Raw genomic sequence first — 25,023 nt, forward strand, 5'->3', positions numbered from 1 at the left:
AAGAACATAGACAGCTGTAAACAACTCCTGCCCCCTCTGGTTAATTTGTCCTTATAGGTGCTGGGATCTCAGTGCTGGCAGCTTGAAATGGATTGTTCAAGTCCCTATATTGGCAGCAATAATGGTAAGTAATTATTTTGGGTTGTTTTAACCATTCAACCAGAAGGATTAAACATATCAACCTCTGCTATCATTTTTTTTTTAAGTTACTGGTTTCTTATATAATTTTAAAAGTGAGATTAACTGAGATGCAACAAAATCCTACAGTTTCCTACAGTTTGTATATGCCCATTATTACTCTGTCAGCAAGTGCGACTATATAATTATGCTAGATAATTCAGATGAAGATAATTCAGAAAAGCAGACCTAAAACCAGGAAACAGAATACTCAAAGTCATAGACCAAAAATATCTAGTTTAAAATGGTAGACATAATCTAGTTTTGTAATGCAGGTACAATTAAAAGAAAAGACACACATATAATGTATATAAATATTGACACATATGGGCAGGGCAATTTTCTAATAAATATAGCAGCAATCATATAGACTGGATATCTAAAATAGTATTTTAGTAAACTACTGAAATGGCCAATAGACAAATAATGCCAATAATGCTCCCACAAATATATTATAGTTGATAGATTAGCATATACACACCAGGCCAATACTTCTATTTAATCAGGTTAATTAGAGTTAGACATATAAAATACAGACAGAATCAAATAGGTCCACATTAAAAAAATGTAGCTCTGGCCAATAACAATGGTCAACTGAATGTAAAACCCTCAGGTGAATTTAAACTGGGGCTCATTAAAATTATTCAATTAAACATAGCAATCTCCAATCAGTCAATTAGTGTCAATGGGAGAAGTGACAACCACATAGTAAGTGCTCATTGAAACGAAAAGGTGCCAAACTAAGTATTTAAATAAAATGTAAATTTAATTATTTTACGTGAATAATGACTGTTGTTCACATTTTAGTAGAAGTGTCATTGTATTGTACTTAAATGCTATAATGTAATTCCAGTTATTTCAAGAAATGTGCAGTTTTTTAAACTCAGTCTTACAAGGAGTATTAAAACATGGCAAGTATTGTAACATATTCTGTAATTCATGGGGCGAGAGCCAGGGCTGGAGTGAAAGGTTGTTACTTGGAGAGGTAGTTTGAGGAGTGGCCTCAGGGGATAGGACAGGAAAGGAAAGAGGTTCCCGACCGATGGGAGCCTTCTTGGCCAGAGGAGAGAGAGTGGTCTCGAAGGCAGGCTATTCAGCAGCCTCGGGAACCAGAAAACACATAAGATAGATTGGCTCGACGGAGCCCACGACAGGCTTTGTGGAGCAGCAGTCATTTAGGAGGAACAGGCTCTTGCGCTGAAGAACCTGGAAAAGGAATGATAGAATAGGGAGCTGGAACTAGAGCCCAGTCTCAATTTGAGGAAAATAAAGAGCAGAAGCTGCTAAAGGATAGAGTGTGTGGCCGGGGGTCCCCTCTGACTCACGCGGTGAGAAACCCCCCCTTGGCGGAGGCATGGATAGCGGCGGCCATAGAGGTTGGGGAAGTGAGCCTCACCGCATAACCCCACACCCGTGGGACAAACAGTAGTTCATGTGCCAATGCATACCATTTATGAAAGGAGGAAAAAAGACAAAGAAGATGGATTTTTTTTTTTTTGACAAAACAATGGGTAGAGTGAAATTACGTGTTTACCTGCTGCACAGTGGAGAGGAAGGCCCTGTGAAAGTCGCGGAAATTTTCTTTAAAATTCACAGCAGTGGGTATTTTGCGGAATGTGCACAGAAATATGTTATAAATTATGTGTACAGATTATTATTATTTTTTTAAACAACAAACATACAGATAAATGCACTGTCATCAAAGTTATTCAAGCACTTTACAATAGCTTGTGAAACTGTGTTGTAATTAACGGCCTGCAGGTAAAGTGTATCTTCAAGGACAGCTTTCAGTTCTAGTACGTCAGGTGCATGTTCAGCATTTAGGTCTTGCAAAACAAATACAATGTGTAACCCATTCTGATCTTGTGCAGCAGCCGACTCATCAGTGTGACCACTGACAAGCAACCAGACTGTTTTACCAATTCCATAATCTTCTGCTTGAGATACTCGGCAACTTTAGGTAAGTATTCGCGTCTCAGCTGGGCTGATGAAGGAATCACTCCACCATTTGCTACATTCTGTCTGAAGAACTTCCGTAATTTTTGGTTGTCCAGTTTTTCAAAAGGGATATTTGCGCAAACAAACACCTCTGTCAGGTCAAAATTTAATAACTGGACTTTTGGAATATGGAAGTCACCGTTATTTGTTTCTTTGCTAGTAAAGCAGTCACAGTACTGCTCTGGATTTCCGCCTTGCTCTTTCGGTGAATACGGTGGATACTTGCAGTCAACAGACGTGTAATGTTGCAGGATGTACAGAAGAGCTTACCTCCATTGCTGTGTAAACACCTGCATAAAGGAGAATTAATCTTCGACAGCTGTATAAATTGACGCTGACGAAGTTGATCTGTCTTAGAGATGCAGAACATAATTAGGAAATGAGAATCTGGAATTAAGAAGATGTTGAAGATGTTGTTGGAACGGATGCCAAGAGAAGGGAAGCTGGAAAGAGATGGGACTGTATATTAGGAGCATCTGAGGAATCCAAAGAAAGCAGTTAAGCACATGACTTCCATGAGGAGATCGTTGAAGGGGTTGAAACAGCCTTTTCGCAAGATTGATATGAGCGACTGTAGAATATCTGAAGATATAGGAAGTCGAGATGGGGAAGTAGGAGGGGAGCTCTTAGATATGCCATGGAGCAGATAGCTGGAATGGCCAGAAGAATCAGAGAGGTCACTGACATGAGACGGTAAATGAACTGAATTCCGGAGATGTAAGATTTGATTGTGGAAGCGGAGGTGTAAAATGTGTTGTGCGTGGACAGTAAAGGCTAGGATCCAGTCTTGATTAAATGGAACTGGCTGAATTTGGGTGTTTTTGTTTTTTTTCTTTTTTTTTGCGCAGAAGGAGGAGACAGAAGACCAGCCTGTAGAGTAGGATGATCTTGTTGATGGAGCTATGACAGCGGACATGTAATTTCTAGCAGATTGAAGAAGGTTGAAGACAGGAGAACTCACAGGAATACTAGGTGCTGGTATTGTGGAACTTGGAGAGGTGCTGGGGATGCTGTGGGAACCAAGTGCTGAAATCTGGAGATCTGTAGGCGAGAAAGAGCATCAGCTGCATTATTATGTGAACCGGGAATGTAACAGGCTTGAATGAACAAATTAAAAGACACTGAAATCCGAATGAGGCAACGTAGTAACTGCATTATAAGGGGAGAGGAAGATCTTCCTTTATTGATGATATGGACTGTAGATTTATTGTCGCTAAAGAACGTGGTAAATTTTCTTGACCATCAGTGGCCCCAGATGTGTGCAGCTGTGACGATGGGATACAGTTCCAGAAAAGCTATAGCTTTGAGATGGGAAGAAAGATTCTGAATTTCAGGGGGCCATTCGCTAACCATTCAGTCCCTAAGCGAATCTGTGTAGAAAGGAATGACGGTGGATTGTATTTGGACAGAGGAAAGTAAAATGGGCTGTAGATCCGCAAAGTCCGCAGGCATTGGCTGAAAACACAGTTAAGAGAGGTCTAAAATCATGGTAACACTGCCTGACAAAATGGTTATCTGCTGATAAGATGGTGCCGGCTTTAGCGGAGTATGCTTTATGCTACTCGTAGAACATAGTACCCCGGTATCTAATGTAGAATAAAGTATTGCTCCAGCTCCTGATGGCGGTGTGGAAGTTAATGTCGCGTGACTAGAGTGGAACATTGATATCTTTACCTTCAATTATTTATTTGCTGATGTTAGGAGAGAGAGTGACGCCTGATATAAGAGGGTGCTGAAATCACAGGCGGCTCGTCAGTACAGGCAAGTGAGGCATGGCCTGGTGAGCGTCGTCTAACTGGCTATCTATGAAGACATTTTGCATATTCTTTATATATTTATTATTAATTAAAAAATATATTGAATACATATTTTAGGACAGTTAAGCCTGTGTGGTCCAGTGGTTAAAGAAAAGGGCTTGTAACCAGGAGGTCCCCGGTTCAAATCCCACCTCAGCCACTGACTCACTGTGTGACCCTGAGCAAGTCACTTAACCTCCTTGTGCTCCGTCTTTCGGGTGAGACGTAATTGTAAGTGACTCTGCAGCTGATGCATAGTTCACACACCCTAGTCTTTGTAAGTCGCCTTGGATAAAGGTGTCTGCTAAATAAACAAATAATATATAAGTAAGTTAACATAGGTCCACGAGACTTGGCGAGTTGAACTTACTCTCTCCAGTTGTGAAAACGCAGTGGCAGAAAGCTGGAAGATTGCAGTACTGAGGCACAGGGCCTCATGCATTTCCATGGTAACCATGGCCTGTGAGGCACCAGTGGAAAGTTGCAGCACAGCAGTGTCGTTGGAGTTTATGCTTTTTTTTTTTCAACAGTGGTTTGTTTTGAAAGTGATGGTAGGTTTCACGTAATACATTACAAAGCACGAAACAAGAACAAGAACAAAGCTGGGGTTCCCGCGTTGAACTGGGAGTTGAAACCAAATTAATGTCCTTACCCATTATGATTTTTTGTGTCAGCTGCTGAATGTAAGTAGCAGTGAATTGCCAAACCAGGAACCCACATGGGGAACAGACGCAAGCGAGATGATTGACAGATCTACTGCGGAAGTGGGCGTTGATGGAGCAGAGGCTGCAACGGCATCTGCAAGGAGACGAGAGTGTAACAGAATTGTGCGATTATGTTATCGAATGACCAGGTGGGAAGGGACACTACTGCTGCTTTAACACTGAACTGCTACAGAGGAGAAAATACCTTTATGAAAATAGCTTTCAGAATCTTGATGTACCAATTGTTAAAGAAAAGTCAGGGAGGGGCGCCTGCTTGTAGTTGTTTGCAGGCGGAGGAAAAGACAAACAAAGCTTTGCAATAAATGTTAAGGGCAAGGCGACTGCTGCAGACCGGAATGTTGATGCCTTTAAAAAGTTTGGCGATGGGCCAATCTTTATAATGAAGATGCAGCGGAGGTTGAATAATAGAGCGGCGCTTTGAACGGCGCAGCTAGAGATTAGATAGTTGCAGGCTTAAATGGCGATCCAGCGAGAAAGAAAGAAGCTGGAGGACGAGAAAAATCTCCAGAGCAGGTAGGAAAATTGCTCTAAATCATCCAGGTCAGACGAGAGAACGAGAAGACAAAGTTTGACGGAGTCTGAGCAATTGGTAGAAAGTGAAAACACTAGATGAGAAAACGAACTGAAAACGCTAGATAGCGAGCTGTGTGAGATTCACTTAAATAGAAAATAGGAGAAGATTGACAGGGAAAGCAGGGTGGAGCCCTGGGTCTCGTCCCCTGAAATACCAGTATATAGCAGAAAGCCCACAAGTGGTCAGAAATACAAAGCTTTATTTTCACAGATTTTCTATCTGCTAAATCCACAAGACAATTCAAAGGAGCACTTGTAGGGGGTACTAGTATTTGGATAACTTTTTTTATGTCAATTGATCATTGACAATATCCCTTATAACCGATGCTTGTCTAAAGCTCCTTTCTGTAGCACTGTACTTGAAATGTAGCTAGATAACCAATTAACATTGGTTTTAGGGGAAACCATTACTGACACTTGAAATATATGTTCTTTTTGTCTACAAGTGTCTGTTAGAAAAGGACTGACAAAAAACAAACAAAAACAAAAAAAAGCATTGTGGTAATCCTTGGAGGACCCTTTCAAATTTTGGCTTGTTTTCCCCATATGACCAATGTTGGAGAGGCAGATTGTCTGCCCATGTTTAAAGTACACAAGCATCATATTATTCATTTCTATGAAAATCATTATTTTTCTGCTATAAACATTCAAATAATGAGTTTTCCTTTATTATTGTTTTTATAAGCTAGTAGTGGGCCAAGAAACTATACTTTATTGTCCCTCGTTCTTGGACTCTGCGGATTAAGTCTCACATCGCTTGATGAAGTTGATTCCCTAGGTCACTTTCCCAGCCAAATTACCTCAATGTAGCTAACTTCCCCTCTCTGGCATAAAAATAGTCTCTTTGGAATCAAGAAGACATGTTCAAGGATCATGAATATATCCAAATAAATGGTTGTCACGGGTCAACTGAACTACCTTCATGTTCACTTCAGTGGAATAAGAAACATGGAAGCAATTCAGTAGTTGCAGGCTTTAATTTGCATTTTTTTATGCAACCCACAAATTTCCTTTTGCATGACGGAAAATTACCAGTGTGGTTTCCTGAAAAAAAAAGTATGAAAATCAATTGCATGGCTCATTTCTTGTTTCTGACAGCATTTATGAATATATGGGACTATGCACTTTCAATCAGTTCTTCACTCTTGGCAGGCAGTGTTGAGTATTTTGTACATTAAACAGAACTTTTAAGCCTTTATCACACTAGGCCTTAAGGGCAACACTATATTTTAAGAATACATTTTAAACAGTCAATACCTCAAATAATACTTTACAGTTATTATTAATAAAACAGATGCAATGCAATATTATAAGAACATGTAAGGCATTTACATGTATAAGAAACATAATTACTTTGTAACATGACATGCAGCTCTACTATATATTGACAAAACATTTCTTATGTTTTTAGGTAAATTTTGTTCTATTTCTAAACATAATCAGAGTCTTAGCAACAAAATTAAGAGAGACGAATGCTGGAAGATGTGACACAAGACAGCAATATAGGTAAGTAATGATGTGCAAGTATAGGGTGTCCTTTTTAACCCTTTGACACCTAAGCATATGGGCATGAATAGGACCACTTTGTGTTTTAGTGCTTGTAGTTTGGCAACCTCAAATTAGAAATTAAAACCCAATACATCTACAGAAAGGCCTTACGTAGCGGTTTTCAATGATATCATGTCTTTTGTTGTGTAACATTTTTCATAGTATAATCAGATTTTAAGTATCTTCTGCCCTTGAGGGGCTACAAGAGTTTGTCTGAGCAGTGGTCTGTATGACACACAATTCCTGAAAACGGACCCATTTTCAGCACAGTCAGCTATTTTATGGAAGTAGTCCGGACTAAGCAACATATCATAAAGTACATTGCCAAATCATATGTAAAAACTTTTAGCCTTAAAATATATGAATAAATACGCAGTAGACCTTAGGTGCTATATAATTGCAAGAAACTTTTACACAGTGCGGTTTCAGAAACAGCAGGTTCGTATTAAATGCAGAAAATTGCCACTACAGTATTGTTTTGCTAATGCAAGAACTATATACCAAAAATCTAAAAATTGTATAAAATAAATATAAATAAAGTGTGAGCAGCTTTTTACTAAAACCAATTTGAGTTTTGAAACTGAGTAGAATTATAATAATATGCTCATCACAGTTCAAAACTTAGCAAAATACACTGGTACATTGGGCCAATACAAACTAAGTGCAGGCGATTTTTAAACAAAAGCAAAACAGCCACACAATGTAAATATGTTCAATAAAACATTTTATAAATATATAATCATATAACCACAATGTGGGAATTATTTTTACTCCATCACAACATGCTAACAGTCAATAAATAAAGCTATTTTTTTATTTTTCAAATAAAAAATTCCTGTTGACTGTTAATGCTGGAAGCTACTGTAGTAATGCAAATACTAAATTTATACCTGCAGTGCCCATGCAACCCTGACAAGACAAACACACTGCAAAAAGATGATCTCCAATTTGTTTACAATACACACATCAAAAATAAATATAGTATAGAAATACTATGGGGGGTTAATAACATTTTGGGCAATTTAGTATGATTTCAGGTAAGTTTTGTACTTGTGATCACAGAATCTTCCAGCAGAAATAACTGCATTTTGGTTGATTTTGTCTGGAGCTGGGAAATACTTTTTTTTTTTTTTTTGCAATTAAAAACTGATAAACATTGGCTTTATTGTCAATTTAAACATTTTAAATCTTTAATTGACAGGTGTAGTTATCTTTTCAATATTTGGCTTTCCTGTTTTGTTTGGTAGACATTCTGTCTGAATGTTTTCTGGTCATCTGCTATATGATAGTGCCCTGATTGGTGGATGAAAGTTTTGAGGTTTCTAATGTCGGTTTGATGTACAGCTTTGACTTAATATCTAATATTGAATGAACAGGATAGCAGTTTTTGCCATTTTATAATAAGATTTTTATCCCAGCAGAGGATTGTACATGGGTTTAGGGGCTGCTGTAGTGCCACAAGATAAGTTGAGTAAAAAAAAAAAAATCAAATCTTGCATGTCTTCTCAAGTTTACTTTTCTTTATTTTTCTTGACTATTTTTAACAGTGCCACAGCTCCCTATATACACATGTACTGTGCTTTAGTGGAGGATGAACACAACCTTTACCTTGCTGTTCAATTTAAAGTTAATTTGACATTCTTTTAAAAAAAAAAAATTACAAAACTTTAGGGGTGTCTTTCTAAAAACCCTATGCACAATTTATAAAATAAATGCTCTTATTCTTTTTATGGGGTGGGTAAAAAACTAATTATTTTACTCTTCACAGAAAGCTGCTGAAGTCCACAATGGTCCTGATGCCTCTTTTTGGAGTTCACTACATTGTCTTCATGGCTATGCCGTACACTGAAGTTTCAGGGATTCCATGGCAGATCCAGATGCACTATGAGATGCTGTTTAATTCATTCCAGGTATTGTGTGCTCAAATCTAATTATTCAACCTCATTCCTCCATTTGACTGAGTATATTTGTATATGTTAATTGGCGATTAAGTCAAGTGTAAGTACAATATGAAACCAGGGGCAAAACTTTTGTTTCAAAAGTGGGGGGGGGGGGGGCGACTTTCTCTGAAACTGGGGTATAAAAGAGGTTATTCTCTAAAAAGAATTTAAAAAAAAAGAAATAAAAAGGTTATTTTATGTGTTTTGTTTACCTTTTTATCTCAATGCAAAAAATTCACTGAATATCAGTTATATCAACATTTACAATCTTTTAAAACTTTCAAAGATCTAGTTGCATACTTTCAACCAGTTTGTCGTATTACACTTTGCACAATATTTAGGTATCAATACAACTTATGAAACAGTAATAACACTTACATCAGTAATACTTCGGGTAACTCGAGGAAAACAAAATAAATAAAATTGCTGATTTAATAATTGATACAGTATAAACTTTAGTTGAAAATATTATCCAGTTAAAATCCCTTTGAAAAAAAAGCAGGAACGAAACTGTTACTGTTAGTCTGAATAAAAATAAGCATTGTGTAAAATAAGTTTAATATATTATCTGGACCTCTCTGTTACGGTATATATCTTGGCTGTTGCAACAGGTCTAATTTCTATGTATTAATTCCTCATTTCCTGCAACTTATACAAATATTAATTTTGTGGCCTGGATTTGCACAGTATGGCAATATCAAGAATGGTCCTTTTGTAATGAAAATACCTGTTCTTTCGCCGTAGCTTAACCTACTGTATAGTTAACTTTCAAATTGTCCTTGCCAACCAGTAGATAACAAGAACTCCCTTGTTTTTCTAAAGAAAAGATCAGAAAATATTCCTGCACCGCCAGTCATTTGCAGCAATAAATTGCTGGCAGATTGTTTTCCTTTCCAAGTGATCAAGTTGTTCTTGATGAATGTGGCAAGCAGCTACATTGTTCAGGCTACTTTGTTTAATAGAATTACGAAGCCAGGTCTTCAGCCTTCTAAGAGCACTGAAGCTGCTCTCAACTTCAGGAGAGGAGACAGGGACAACTAACAGTAACCTCACAAGGGCGTCAACCTGATTAAAAAAAGCCATGGACCTCAGGCAGCAAGTCCCTCAAGATTTTTGCAGCTTCAGTGCTGGAATTGTAGGTGAATTTTGAGATGAACATGGTTAACTGCACCTGTAATGACTTCCTGGTCAACTCTGGGTATTGGTCCACAACATTGTCAGTCTCTCCAGTGTAGAGAACTTTCTCTAATTTTTCAAAAGTCTGCAGGTCATTCTGGTCAAAACACTCTCTGAACTGCACATCTACAGTGTCTAGCAGCTTGTAGTACTCAGCTCTGTAGTACTCCAAAGGAGTGGCTGGTGCATGTGCAACAGCCTCACCAGTAAAGCGCTTGGGTGGTTTTCTCATGTGTAGCATTTGAATTGGCTGGATATTCAAGGAGTTGATTAATCCTGTTGCTTTATCGTATGCTTTCCTCTGTTCTTTTTTCTTGAAGAGAAGTTTTTGACACACTCCAGTGCAGCAAGCATTCCAGCAATTGTTTGTGTTCTCTTTTGCAAAGAGATTTGCGAGGAGGCTGTGTGGTCCAGTGGTTAAAGAAAAGGGCTTGTAACCAGGAGGTCCCCGGTTCCAATCCCAGCTCAACCACTGACTCATTGTGTGACCCTGAGCAAGTCACTTAACCTCCTTGTGCTCCGTCTTTTGGGTGAGACGTAATTGTAAGTGACTCTGCAGCTGATGCATAGTTCACACACCCTAGTCTCTGTAAGTCGCCTTGGATAAAGGCGTCTGCTAAATAAACAAATAATAATAATAATAATAAAGATGTTCAGGCACTCCAATTCCTCCATCACTTCAGTGGCTAGGATTAGTCCTAGGACCATTTTCCCCTTATGAAATCTTTCCAGAAGTCCATTTACTTTATCTGAATCTGATGCACTAGATGAAGGCATCTCTTCCAAACTAAGCAACACTGGCTCATACTGGTTGAGCACTGACCGAATGGCTGGGGTATGAACAGTCCACCTTGTGGGGCACAACGGTTTCAAAGTAGTGTAGGATCCACTCTCAGACTTTGCTATTGCCCCGAACATTACCTTGAATGTCCCTGATTGTCCAAACAAGCGTCCCAACTCATGAACCCACTGCAAAGAATCCCAAATCACAGGCGAGGCTGTACAAGCTGCCTGAGTAATACGATTTACACAATGAGGACCACAATGGACATAAAAAGCAAGTGGCTGTTCTTTTCTAAGAAAAGCCTGTGCACCGGAGTATTGGCCTGACATATCTGCAGCACCATCGTATGTTTGCCCATGAAGACCAGAAAGGGGTAGATTGAGGCGCAGTAAGACATCAGTGGCAACCTTGGATATTCTTTCTCCTGTTGTTGAAGACATTTCATAGACCTACAAATTGTTCATGTGGCATCAGATCCTGATTCACATAGCGAAGGCAGATTGACTCTTGGTCAGTGCCAGATATATCTTGTGTTCCATTAATGATCACTGAATATTGCAGCAGTGGCAGAGAACTGATTTGCTTTGCAATATCTCTCACAGTGGAGTTGTCCATTAAACTCAGGATCTCATTTTGAATTTTAGGGCTGGTATAATCCTGATTACATGTCAACCACTTACAGAGTTTGGGATCATCCTCTGACCTCAACTTCAGCAGCTAGCTTAGATTCCCCTCCTTTTCCTCATGACCTCTAAAAGCCAATCCTTGCCATGCCAAAAACTGCACTGTGCTTACAGTCTTCAACAGGCAAGATCTTGCCTCCTGTTGCTGTGACACCAAAGCACTAGAGAGCTGGGTGTCTACTGGTTTTGCCTCCTGAGCATGAGTTGTCACCGCTACCTTGTGCAATTGACAATCAGCATGCTTTGCAAACCTCTCTAGGGCTTTTTTCCAGTTTCTAAATTCTGAGGATACAAACGCAGGGTCTGCATTTTTGGCAAGCGGTGACTTTTTGCCTTAAATCTTTTGTGCAATAAAAGCATAACACCCTTCAAACAAGGGCTGTAGTGGAAACAGGAAAAATCTTTGAACCATTTCTCCTGAAAATGGAGAGTCCTATTTGTCAACCTGTGGTCTATAATGAACCTTGGGTTTGGCTGAAGTGGGGTATTTCCAAGGTCATCTCTTTCCGACCCTCCTAACTCTGTGGCTTCTGCCTCAACTGCCTCTGTGTTGGGCAGATGTTGATGTTCAGCTGATAATTCTCTCTGCTCATCACTAGCCTCCCTGCCTGCATATTCTCTCTCTCTCTGTGACGTTGCTGCTCACAGTAAACATGACACTTACACTACACTGCTTTGCTTGGAAAAAATGCCTTATGTCTTATGTTTTTATACAGAAACGAAAACAAAACAAAATCAAATAAATAAAGGGTCCTTTGGGGGGATATCAGGGATATTAATGATATTAACTACCTCTTCTTTCACAAAACAGCTAAACCAGTTCCTAACTCACCAAAATCGAAAACAAACAGCTGCTGTTACTTTACTAACTCGTACATTAGCATCATGAAGATTTACAACATCTGTGAGTTTTCTAATCAGTTTTAAAAAATGTCATTAATTCGTTGTTTTACACTAATATTACAGGCAACCACTTTTTACAATTAGATCATCTTGTCCACACAGATATTATTTAAGTAGTGAAATCATGGACATCATTTATCTAACTTTACTGGTGTTTCAAAACCATACATTTAGCTCGCTAGATGGGTGATTCTTGCTTTTCCTTCCTTATCTGCCAGTGACCAACACACTTTCAAACACTCCACGCAAGCTGCGCCAAGACTGAGGCAGCTGCAATGTTAAGCGAGTTCCCGCATGGTCCTAGTGCAGACTGCGTTCAAAAAAAAAGTGGGGAGGGAGGGGGGATTTGCCAAACCCCCCCCCGTAAATTACGCTTATATAAATGAAACTAACCAGATCATTAATGTGAATTGTTTTCTTGCTATAAATTTCTTCTTTGTTGCGCTAATTGTTTTCTTTGTTGTTTTATAGGGATTATTTGTTGCTATAATATATTGCTTCTGCAACGGAGAGGTAAATACTATTTTTATTCCACTTTGTTTTTACTAAAGGCTTGTAACAAAAGAGAAATAAATGTCATGATATAGCAAACATTCTTTATAAGTCCTTCGTGGGCTGGAAAAGGATGATAAATTACCCCAATTCAGATAGAACTATTTAGAACCATTTATTTATTTTTTTGAACACAGTGGGACATATTTATTTTTTTACAAAACTAAAACCAAACATCAAAGTTCAATCTGTTATTTTTTTATTTAAATAGGTCCAGGCAGAGATTAAAAAGTCCTGGAGCAGATGGACATTGACGCTGGATTTCAAAAGAAAGGCTCGGAGTGGCAGCACCACATACAGCTATGGACCCATGGTGTCGCACACCAGCATCACAAATGTAACAGCAAGAGGCCCTTTAGCCCTACATCACACCACCCACCTGGCACCTGCCTCCAAAAATGGGCACCACAACCTGCCCGGTTATGTCAAAAACGGCTCGGTTTCAGAAAACTCCATTCCTTCCTCAGGGCAGGAGCTATGTGTCAAAGAGGAAGAGCAAGAAAACATGTCTGGACCATGCGAAGGCAACAAGCCTACTATAATGGTGGAGGAGGAAAGGGAAACTGTGATGTGAAGTACATTGAAGCTTAAAAAAATACCTAGTTTCCATGCACCACTCAACCCGGGTTGAAAACCCTGCTGCCCCCGGTACTGCGTTTCCATGTTAATTTAGAAACCTTCATTGGCTGCCAATCTGAGCTGCCCCTGATTTTTTTTTCTGACCCTTTCCCAAAGTGGGCCAAAGCAGATGGGTGGAAGTACGTCACAACACAGACCAATCAAGTGACAAGTTGGCGTAAACATTTAATCTAAATCCTGGGTGAGCAGGTTTCTCCGTGCTTTAAATATTCTCAAATAATTTTTTTTTTGCAACAAAAAGCTTGAAAAAATTGTTAGGATTGTCGGAAGCAAACAATAGCATACATCCTTTCGGTTTTGTAAACAAATTTAATACAACCTTAGCCGTAAGGCTTGTTTGGAAAGAACCGCCAAAATCCGTCCAAAACTCTGATTGCTTGGAGTTTTTTCACTTAACTCAATGTGGGCTCCGGCGGAATTTGGTAGAGCCCGGATCAGCTCGGATTGGCGGTCAATCCGTGCTCATGTAAATGAGGACGAGACTCACAAATGGGCGAACCAATGGTGGAACTAAATCAATTCCGATGCCCTCTGTTGATTGAGGTCTGTGATAGAAAATGGACAGTCCATTAACGTTCCAGTCAGGGCTACATGAACTGACAAAAGAAAATCTTTTGGATGAGGTCTGATTTAAATCATGAGCGAGACTATTTTTACTGGCCCAACTTAAATTGTCCGCCACATATGCAGAACTCTAGTCACGTTCCACAAAATGCGGAATACTACACTTTGTGTAACGGTGTGTTATCTCTCAAATGGGTGTTGCTGTCAATGTCAGCAAATGCCATTAATCACACAATGTCCCAGTACATTACATTTGTGGTCTAAACATGGTTGAGAAATTGATACATTGTTACTGCATTTGTAGTTTCATACAGCCGCTAAAATTCACAAAAAATAAAATACAGTAAGTGTTTGTAATTTAGCATTTGGTTTAACTGCTATCAGAAGATTTAATCTGTGTGAAAGTGATTTGTCTCACCTGACTTAAGTGCTTTACCTGATAAAACTGATTTATGAAAGGTAATTTAACTATCTAATTATTTGTGGATGTCACTTTACCTGAAACCACAACAGAAACACATTAATAACCTTGTGCAAGACTCTTCTTTAAGCTGATTCTGAGCGACTGCACAATGGACGAACAATTTAACTTGGGATGGTAATACTTAATTATCAACTTTGAATCACTTGCTGTACCTCCAGGGCCTGTACATCTATCTTCTGTAAAACAGCTCCAAAACAAATGCTGAAATATTGATTTGCGAGCCAACTGATTTCAATAATGTTTTCTTGCGTACCACTGTTTGATGGCCACTACCACAAAAGCATAAAATGGCTGTAATTAAAATGCAACCTATGCAGGGGTATATTTTCAAAAATTAGATTTTTACATTTTAAGTTAAGTGTATTAAAGTGTAATTATTAGCGACAATAATTACAACGACAAAGAAATTGTCTTCACTTTTTAAAAAACAAAACAGCAGGTACAGTAACAGATTTAGATGGTCTGAGAGGTTGGAAAGCATACATTGTATTGGTGAATAATGTTAAATACTAACTAGCTTCAAATGGCAGTAAAAGTGTTTATTTTTTTTAAATTGATTTGTCGGGTACCCTTCCACTGAGAAATAGTCTGAGTTCACAAAGGAACACACATGTAATGAGAGAGAAAAAATTAAATTTATTAAACAAATAACGTTTTACTTATTAGAGTTGATTATAGTGTATCTGGACAGTGGCATAGATATTTGAATGGAGCAATATTGCTGAATTGAAAGATGCTGAGATCTAGTTCAGCTGACAGGCTGTGAACTGGCCTATGTGGCAGTGGCGGGTACAGGACGGGTTGCTTTCATATCTGCAAAGTATTGATTGGCTGGTTTTGGTAGATAATAAAATACATTTGGACCAATTCTGCCTTTGTTTAGTATTTGCTGTCCAATAGATGTGAACTGAGCTTTCAATACGGCCAATCAAAATGAGTTGCAAGGGATTAATTTTAAATTTGATTCACAGTTGATGGTGTAACATCTGATAGAAGCCTGCTAGAGCTGGAAGCTGATTGGCTCATGATACTGAATCATGAGCCAGTTAAGTGGGGTCGTGTGGCAAAGTGGGTTGCAGTGCGCAGGTGCAGGAGTGATGCGGAGATCAATGAAAGACAGACAATGATAATCCAAAGTGCAACCATGTTTATTTATAATCCTGGTCTGGTGACCACAAATAATAACCCCAGCAATGTGTATCACACTGTTCCAAATAACGGGTTGCAGTCCCAAATAATAACACAATTTACACACACAAATACACACACGCTCACAAGTCCCGGGTGAGTGGTTTCTGTGCTCGTGGTGAAATACAATTTAATACATGAACAATGGTGCAGTGTTGTCCAGGTTTGTGCTGGCCTTAAGCGACAGCTCCTGGATCAAGCATAGTATTAGCAACGACAAAACAAACACTCACGGTATTTATCACGCTCCTTTTTCGGTTCATCCGTAACCATAACAAAGGAACAGATCATCTTGCAACGTACTAAACTTGATAAACACATCTCCGTGTTTGATACCAATGCATTCATGTCTGATGTAATAAGACCAAAATGTGAAATTCTGCCTTCCATTTTACAATCCTTTTGCTCACGTGAATGGATTATTTTAAAAGAAATTAAGTAATGTGTTAATATGATTTTATCTAAATACATTCCCAATTCAGTAGAGACAGAATGTTTCCATAATTTGCCTTCATCCATGAGAATCTGTTGGCCAAAATGTTGCCCTGGATGTCTGCTTATGTCTGCTTAATCTCTTAGTAGTCTGTACAATAAACAATAATCCATCCTCCCCCTTATAAGAATATACGGGTAAAATGGAACAAGTTGACCGTTTCTACACTTGATAGTACTGGACCGTGTATAAAAGTTATATTTATACATTGGAAATGACACTTTGTTAAAATATTCTACTGGACTATTATGGACTAAGTGTTTTTCATATTTATGTATGTAGTAGTAAACTCAATTCTTATAATGACAGTGAAGTTTGTCAACATTTGGGTACCGGTATAGATTAAATAACTAACTGTCATTGATGCAGCCATTGTACATGCATTGGGCTATTGAAACTAAATCAAGTGTTTGAATTCTGCAGTGGTGCATGACTGTTGTGTTTAGGAGAATAATTGCATATTAAGGGCCCTATTCATAAAAGTACTTGCCGACTGCCGTAATAAAACAAATTTTGTTTAAAACTAACAAAAGTCGCCCATATTGCTATTCATAAAATGATATGAGAATACGGGCAACTGTCGCAAAGCACTTTATGAATGCGTATACAGTCGTTCAAGAACGAAAGTCCGCCCCTTTTTGATGACATCATCAGCATTATTAATGTTCCCTGGGTGGTGTCGGTAGCTGTTGTAAAAAGAAAAACGGAATCCACTGACAGTACTACCGAAACCCGAGTCTGCAGCTCCCAGTCACGGGCAGTTTGCAAAAACTGATTCCGATGCCCCTATCACGTCTGCCAAAAATTTAGGACATGTCATAATTTAGAAAAAAAAAGTTGTTTTTTTTAAATAAATACTGGTACTTTGTATTTTCGTTTTGTTTTGTAAGAATTCCATTTTTAACTGCAGGACCAAAAAAATAAATAAAAACTAAACAAAAAGCACTGTAGGAGGATGTTTTAATAATACTGTAATTCTAATAATAATAATAATAATAATAATAATAATAATAATAATAATAATAATAATAATAATAAACCCCGCTTAAAGCAGGGAATCAATCAGGGGCGAGTTTGTGTTTATGAATCAGTGAAAGTTTCACGGCATATTGCACACTGTACACAAAATTGATTGTTTTGTGATGTGCGAAAAAAGGCTCGATTAGTGTTTTTTGCAATACCAAGCAAGCCCAAATTTCCCACCGACTGCATCAGCAGCACTGGTATACTGTATATTGTAACGCTCCATGAAAATACACAGGCAGTATTTATCCAAACTGTTTATTGTGAACACAGATAAAAAGAAAAGGACCGCTGTCAGCCGCGGATCACAGCAAAGAAATAATAATAATTAGGGCTTCTGATTTTCGGTTTTAACCGATAAAACCCGATAAAACACCCCCAATACAAAAAAAATGAAATCGGTGGATAGCCAATAAACACCGGAAAACACCAGAAAAACTGTGGAAATGGTTAATCAATTCACGTTGACGTTACCCTTTTCACATTAAAAAATAAAACCTACTACAAAAATAATAATAATAAATACATTTCCCAGTGCTGCTGGTCAATGTCCCGCCTTCCTGACTCGCATCTATCATTGATTCGTTCTAAATACTTTAATCCCACCCCAACTACCGAATGACAGCACATTCCTACATTGCTACTGGAGACTCCACTTGCGAGATTTAAAACGAGATTACAATCAGGATGGAGGCTTTCTAGCGAGATTTCAAGCTGTATTTACATTTAAGATATGGAAGATTTAAAGCAGAATTGTGACGAAATGTACAAAAATACCTACACACAAAAACCTCAGAAGAACGTGTCCATGACCACAGGGATTTCGTTGTGGAAGACAGCAATGAATAGAACAAGGTACAACTTTGTGCAAGTACTGTCGAGTTACTACTATACATATTTTGACAGAAAAAAAAAACAAAACACTCAAGCATTTTGGAAAGTAATCGAAAACACTATTTTCATACAGTAGATATGAAAAATGAAACCCCTGAAAAAACTGACTTACATAAAACTCGAAAATAGCTAAATATAAGCACCGAAAAATACAATTAAAACCCGAAAAACTGAAGCCCTAATAATAATACAGTAACTGTGTATTCTTAGTCTCTCACTTGCTCTCTGCTTCACAGCGCTGTTTCAAAATGATTATGCCAGGCAGAGAACACGTTCTTATGCGAGTATATATTTATATTAAATATGTTCCTTTATATAAAGCTACAGATTTTTTTTTTTTTTTTCAAAATAGGCAATTTTAATCAAGGGTATGTCAAACTGTATAACAGAGCAAGGTTAGTAATAAAATTGGTCTTCAAAAAAAATAGTCTGCCGAGGCTGTCGTTAGTTTAGACTCGACTGTAGAACGTGTTAATGCCTAGTTATCGACAGCATTTCATATGAATAGCAGGTTGACGCTCAGGACCGATGACAACTTTATGCTAATGATGTATTCGTTAACCTTTCTCTCAATTCATTAAAAACATGCCTTCATAGACACATTGTTGTGGCTTAACGACGCATCTGAATTTTCTCTTATGAATAGCAACTGCTGTTAAATAGGCGGCTATGGACGAAATCCGATCATTTCGACAGGCGTCAACCCTTTATGAATAGACCCCTAAGAGTCGGATCAGTGCCATAGCTGTGTATTAAAGGAATTGCTATCCATGTTCTGGTTGGTTAAAACAATCTTGAGCTATGTAATACATACCTTTCATAATTTAATAGAATTTCATGATCTCTCTTGACAATTATTCATCTAAATACAACATTGTCAATCCTTACCATGGACGTGCAGGTTATTGATTACTGATTGCTCAAATGTTTTAAAATATTTAATAAATGGCCTGTTGTATCTTCCACTTACAAGAAAAGGTTTGACCTTGCACACTTGTAGAGGAAACCAGCCAACAGCAAATGGGGTATTTTTTAAAACTTAAGCATTACCTCACTTCCATGCCTATAGAATGTGTTTATATCATGCTTAAGAGGGTGCTTAGCGTTGTGGGAATAGTCTGTAATTGTGATATTTGCAGCTTTAACAAAATAAAGGAAACATGGCTTTTTAAGTATTGGTCACTTAGATCGTGGAATCCCTGGTGTAAAAAATATAATGGTGTTGATACCACATTTAACATTAAACTGTGATTATTTTTGTTTTTAATATAAAAATGTTTATACACTGAGATCTGTATTAATGTATTAAAAAATAATGTTACTTAATATGTATTTAATTTCCTATTTGATATATATATATATATATATATATATATATATATATATATATATATATATATATATATAAAATTAAATCAGCACAAAAAGTCAGTTTAATTAAATAGACAGCTTTGTCCCTGATTTCATGAAAAAAGGAGTTTTCTGTGTACCGGTAAATATTGTATAACATGTTTTCACTCAGCTCAATGTTTACATGGGCCAAAGGTTATTTGAATTTTTTTTTGTCTTATGGAAAATAAAGCTTTAGAATTGTGTGTTATGTATTGGTTAATTGTTTGATTTAACAGTGTTTATTGATTTTTCAATAGAATATGCATTTTACACAGAATCCAAAATGCCTTACATGGTTGTGATCTAATGAAGTTAGTCATCATTTCAGAGAGCAAGATCATAAATTGCATTTCAGCCCCCTTTGGGCAGGGCTGTATCAGTTCAGCTGCTAATACGTACACATATTGAACAACCCTTATTAATGTCAGTAGTTTGTTGCAGCTGTCCACACCTTTCGTCACAGATTCTCAAAGTCAGAAATTTTTGCTGCTGTTCAAGTTCACCCTGATCAATTTCACATCTGCCCCTTTGGCTAGGTGTTTATTATCAAGATGGCAGACAGCCCCTCTATATAAATGTGAATGGAACAGTGACACCTAAAAGAACATATTGTCTTCATTTGGGAGTGTTAGTCCAGCAGAGGGGTGTTTCATTAACACACCGGTATTAATACCCCTATAGTTTATGTATGATAAGAAAGGATATAGTGAAGCTTGATCACAAATCAACAAACTGATTAATTGTTTTGATGCGAGTAGCACAGTGTGTTGTAGCCTGTGTAAGATATTTTTTGGACCCCTATTTATTATAAAAAATGCGATCTCTTTTTGTCTACTAAGGCCAGACCAAGTGAACAAGAACAAATATTGTTCCTTGGACTTCTGGAGCCAATTTTCAAAAAAGAGATTTTTTCTTAAAGTCTATAATTCTGTTTTGTGTACTTTGGTATGATATAATAACCCTTTTTATGTGTCATTGATATAATGATATAATAACCCGTTTTGTGTTTCACACCTCTACAAGCATCTCTCTTTATCCCAAAGACAAAGATGGCCAAACAGGCAAGCAAAACATCAGGAAGAAAAGGGAGATCTACACAAAAATACCAACAGTCCAGCAAAACTAAAATAATACAAGGAAGTGCCTCCGCAGGTAAAAAGAAAAAGATATCTGGGGGCTCCCGAATGGTGCATCCGGTAAAGGCGCTCCGCGTGGAGTGCAAGATGTGCCCTATAGCCTGGACATCGCTGGTTGGTTTAGGTCGGCCAGGGTGTCCTCAGCTCACCGTGCACCAGTGACCCCTGTTGTGTGGCTGGGCGCCTGTGGGCTTGCCTCTAAGCTACCCAGAGCTGCTCTGTCCTCCGAGGCAGTAGCTCTGAGGTGGCTGCATGGTGGGTCTGCAGTGAGAAAAGAAGCGGTCGGCTGACGGCACACACTTCGGAGGACAGCGTGTGTTCATCTTCGTTGCTCCTGAGTCAGCGTGGGGGTGGTAGCCATGAGCTGAGCCTAGAAATAATTGGCTATTCTAAAGTAGGAGAAAATGATAAAAAAAAAAAAAATTGCCGACTACTAAATTTAAAAAAAGAAGAAAAAAAAGATCTGACATGCAAAAAGAGATATTGAACTCCACATTGCTTCTGAACATTAAACACTACCCCAAACAATTCTCCTAAAACCACAACAGTGAAAAACCACAGGGGATAATAAGCAAAATTTGCTGCCGACACAAAGCTTGTGGCAGTGTCCCACTGCCACCCAGGAAATCCAAAAGGATTTAGACAGCATACAGAACTAGAATGGACACACCAAGAGAAATACCTCAGTATTGTAATGGATTAATTGCTGTCAGTAACCACACAATGTGGGGGAGTAATCAAAAAGGCAAACAGAATGCTTGAGTATATAACCAAAAGTGTAGAGTACAAATCCAAGGAAGTTATGACGAGGTTGTAAAATGCAAAGGTGAGAATGCACTTAGAATACTGTGTCCAATTCTGGTCACCACAGGTAAATAAAAATAAAAGGTAAATAAATATACATGAATCCAATTGCTTTTCATCCATCATTGTACATTATTACATGATGACAGATAAATGTTTAGGTTTTTTTTTTTTTTTTTTGTTTTTTTTTGGGGGGGGGGGGGCACTTAAATTGTGGTGACTGTCCTGAAGTCTTAGTAAAGAGGCAAGTTCATTGCATTTAGTTCCAAAGCTTCAGATTCAATTCCTGGCACATCCCAAGCTCTCTGGTTTTTCAGTGATGTCAAATTGAGAAGTGCAAAAAAATAAAATCTAGTAGGGTGTGAAATATCCCACTGAGTCTTCACCTGAGGGGTCCTATGCTAGTTATCTTGGACGGATGAGAAACGTAAGGATCTTGGTCCTGGCCCCCAACACAATTCTTAATACACAGCAATGGCACTGATCCGACGCTTAGGGGTCTATTCATAAAGGGTTAACACCTGTCGAAATCAGTTGTTACAGAAAGGAAAAAGTAAGGTTAATTCAGATTATTACTGGCAGTTCAATAACAAATGTCACTAGTCAATGACAAATAATATTAACCTTTCTAAACAGTATTACTTAAATCCAGTACTTCAGTTTCCAGAAAGAAAATAATAATCAAATAATTATTTTGTATTTCCAATAGGAAAAAACAATTACTTTTGACTTTACACCAGTCTTAATACTGTTTCAATTCACTTAAAACACAAACTGAATTTTGTACATTGCTAAAACAACATTTTTTATATGCACAAAAAATAGGAAATCACTGGGTTGTCAGGGCAAAGGGGAATCAAGTCGATTTACGGCAGCTCCTCTAAGGCTAACAGTCCTAACGCTCTTCTCTCTCACAACGAAAACACGGGTGGCTGTCCTGAACGTTGTTGAACACAACACTTGCCAGGCGAAGGTTGATCACTTCAGTCCACATTCACTCTTGACAGGCGTAGAATCACGTCTCTCTCTCTCTCTCTCTCTCACAAAGAAATACTTGCTAACTGTATTTGCCTCACAGTGTATACTGCTAGTTCAGGTCAAACGTATTTCTTTTATCCAGAATATTTCTGCTAACAAAACTCAGTCCGGATTCTGGATTTACATTCAAATACAGTGCACCAACAACTATTTACTTTTTCAAACGTTGCAGTTCAGTTTCAGTTCAAAATAAACAAGATTTAGTGTACTTTAGTGTGCTACAAAAACATAAATACTATTGCTGTTTAAATGCGATTTTTCTTTACTTTCACTTTTATCACAAAGCTTATTTCTGACAATAACTCACTGTGCTTGTAAAACTTACGCTATCCTCAGCCTTTTAGTTTTGTTCTGTAGAAAAAATAACTGTAGTCCTTTTCGTTCAAGTTGGCCTCTCCATTAACCTAGCGTCACTTGGCTTCGGTTAACTTTGCACGGAAGAACTCAACTTACAGTCTTTTCCTCAAGAAGATATGAAGTAAACTCGAAAAATACGCAATCCCAGTTCAGTGGCTGAAAAACACAATATTAAAGTTCTCTTTTTTTAAAAGAAAAACTGAAATATTTTCTTTTTTTAGCACACCTCACTTTCTATCAGCACACTTAATCTACCATCATAGCGATTTCTTTATTCTTTTTCTCAGTCTTTCTACTAACACTTCTTCTTGAAAATGCTATATTCCGATTGGCTAGCAGGTTAGGCAATTCAGGAATTCAATTGGTTGGCAGAGCTGTCAATTAAATTAGAACTTTCTTGATCTCTTAAAGTAAAAGTAACGTATTTGTACATTACGCAGTATCCGCTACACATCGAGACACGAGACATTTGCTAGGAAATCAGGACTGTCCCGGCCATATAGGGACTGTTGGCATGTATGGTGTAGATCTCTGTGTCACTTGAAATGGGTTCATTAATTACATACAGTATATTTAAATATGCCCATAGTACCCCAAATGCATTTTGCAATGCCTCTTTTCAATATCACCAAGTGCAGGTCCTGTCAAAAAGTATTTGTCTTGGTTTAAAGTGAAGATAAAGTAGATACAATACAAATTTTGAGCAAATTCCAGAGAATAAGAGTAAAGTGGCTAAAAGACCAAGCTTCAAAAGTGGAGGTTTGGAAAAAAGAGACCCAGAGAGGGTCTTCAATACAGTGGATTGGTGCCTGTTCATGTCCACAGGGACAGTGAAATTGAGAAAGCCCTGACAGCACTGATGTGCAAATCCAGCCTTGAAATAAGACAAATGCATAAGGGTCTCTGTAAGGCCAATAACGATGGACATGAAAACAAGAATTTCCTCATCTAAAACAGCACATCTTTGTGGTACCGGGGTCCAAAGAGCAGGTGGAAGTGAGTGATAACAAATTGCATACATGATTAAACAGGAGGGAAGGAGGGGAAGTCACAAATACTGGGCTTGGTTCTTTTTGACAAGAGAGTTATTAACTGTTGTTAACTGAGAACACAAACAATATTACATAACCATAATACTGTAGATTATGCTGTCTTGGTTGGTTGTCTGGAGAAGTGAACACTGAAAATGTTCTAGTTTACCTTACATCACTATTGGATATTTGTAATTCACACTTGTAATTTGACTTTTAAAATCCCTAAATTGCAAACAAATATTGGCCAACATGCCTTTGTATATGAGGCAACTAGTTTCTGGAACTCTTTGCATTCTAACATTAAGATAGGTACCCTAGAGACTACAGTGGCAGTATATTAGTACTACAGTGGCATTAGGAACCCAAATGCCACTGTAGTACTAATATATTTTGTTCATGAGAATTTTAATTCTAGCATTGGGCAGCTGTGAAATATTTGAAAGATGGTTTTCAACTGCTAGCTATAATTGGTTGACTGTGAAATGGGGTTCCAGATTTGCAAAGGCTGCCTAGATAGATTTTGAATAGTAATTAATCTTTTCAGCCTTCGGTGCTGTTCTGTACTTTCTCAAGTGGTTGTGACAGATCAATCAATGGATTTCAAGACCTGATTGCCACTTCTAGCTACGGAGGCAGGCTGTGAACTAGTCAGAATTGTAAGGTTAATAAGAAAACTGGGTTATTCAAGCTCTCTGAAGCTCAAGAAGAAAAGTTTGATGCACTATGTACCTACAGTATCTATAGGTGGCCATTCTCCAAGAGGATAGTTTATTAGAAGAAGAGCTGAAATTTGATTTTGTAGAGAATGGCTATTTGCCAGAGTCTGACCAAATACTAATTGATATGGAAATTCTATCCAGGAATGAATGAATTTAGAGCACATTTTCATTGATCCTGTTCATGACTCACTTAAAGCAAAGTCCTGTATGGCTTGTCTTTAACATTAACTATTAGGGGGAATTATCTGTATGGGCAATTCATGTTTTTCGAGACTAGTTAAAGGAAAAGAATAAAAACACACATTTTGAGGAAAACACTTGCCAGAGTTTAAATGAAAAAATCTCAGAGAATTTTATGCAGATGTCAAAAATAAAGAGAGACAACAGTACGGTATATTGAGTT

General features: G+C 37.9%; 1 protein-coding gene across 1 annotated transcript in view; it reads left to right on the top strand.

Annotated features, from left to right (window-relative positions):
• The window catches only part of LOC117400002 (parathyroid hormone/parathyroid hormone-related peptide receptor-like), a 123,436-nt gene extending 103,901 nt beyond the window's left edge, over window positions 1–19,535 (top strand). Inside the window, exons 9-13 of the mRNA XM_059022275.1 lie at window positions 58–124; window positions 6,681–6,775; window positions 8,586–8,727; window positions 12,775–12,816; window positions 13,067–19,535. Of these exons, the coding sequence (XP_058878258.1) occupies window positions 58–124; window positions 6,681–6,775; window positions 8,586–8,727; window positions 12,775–12,816; window positions 13,067–13,429 (709 nt within the window). The 3' untranslated portion in view covers window positions 13,430–19,535. The remainder of the gene's footprint in view (window positions 1–57; window positions 125–6,680; window positions 6,776–8,585; window positions 8,728–12,774; window positions 12,817–13,066) is intronic.
• The last annotated feature ends 5,488 nt before the right edge of the window (window positions 19,536–25,023 follow it).

This window comes from Acipenser ruthenus, chromosome 4 (genome assembly GCF_902713425.1).
Source record: "Acipenser ruthenus chromosome 4, fAciRut3.2 maternal haplotype, whole genome shotgun sequence".
NCBI classification, from domain to species: domain Eukaryota; kingdom Metazoa; phylum Chordata; class Actinopteri; order Acipenseriformes; family Acipenseridae; genus Acipenser; species Acipenser ruthenus.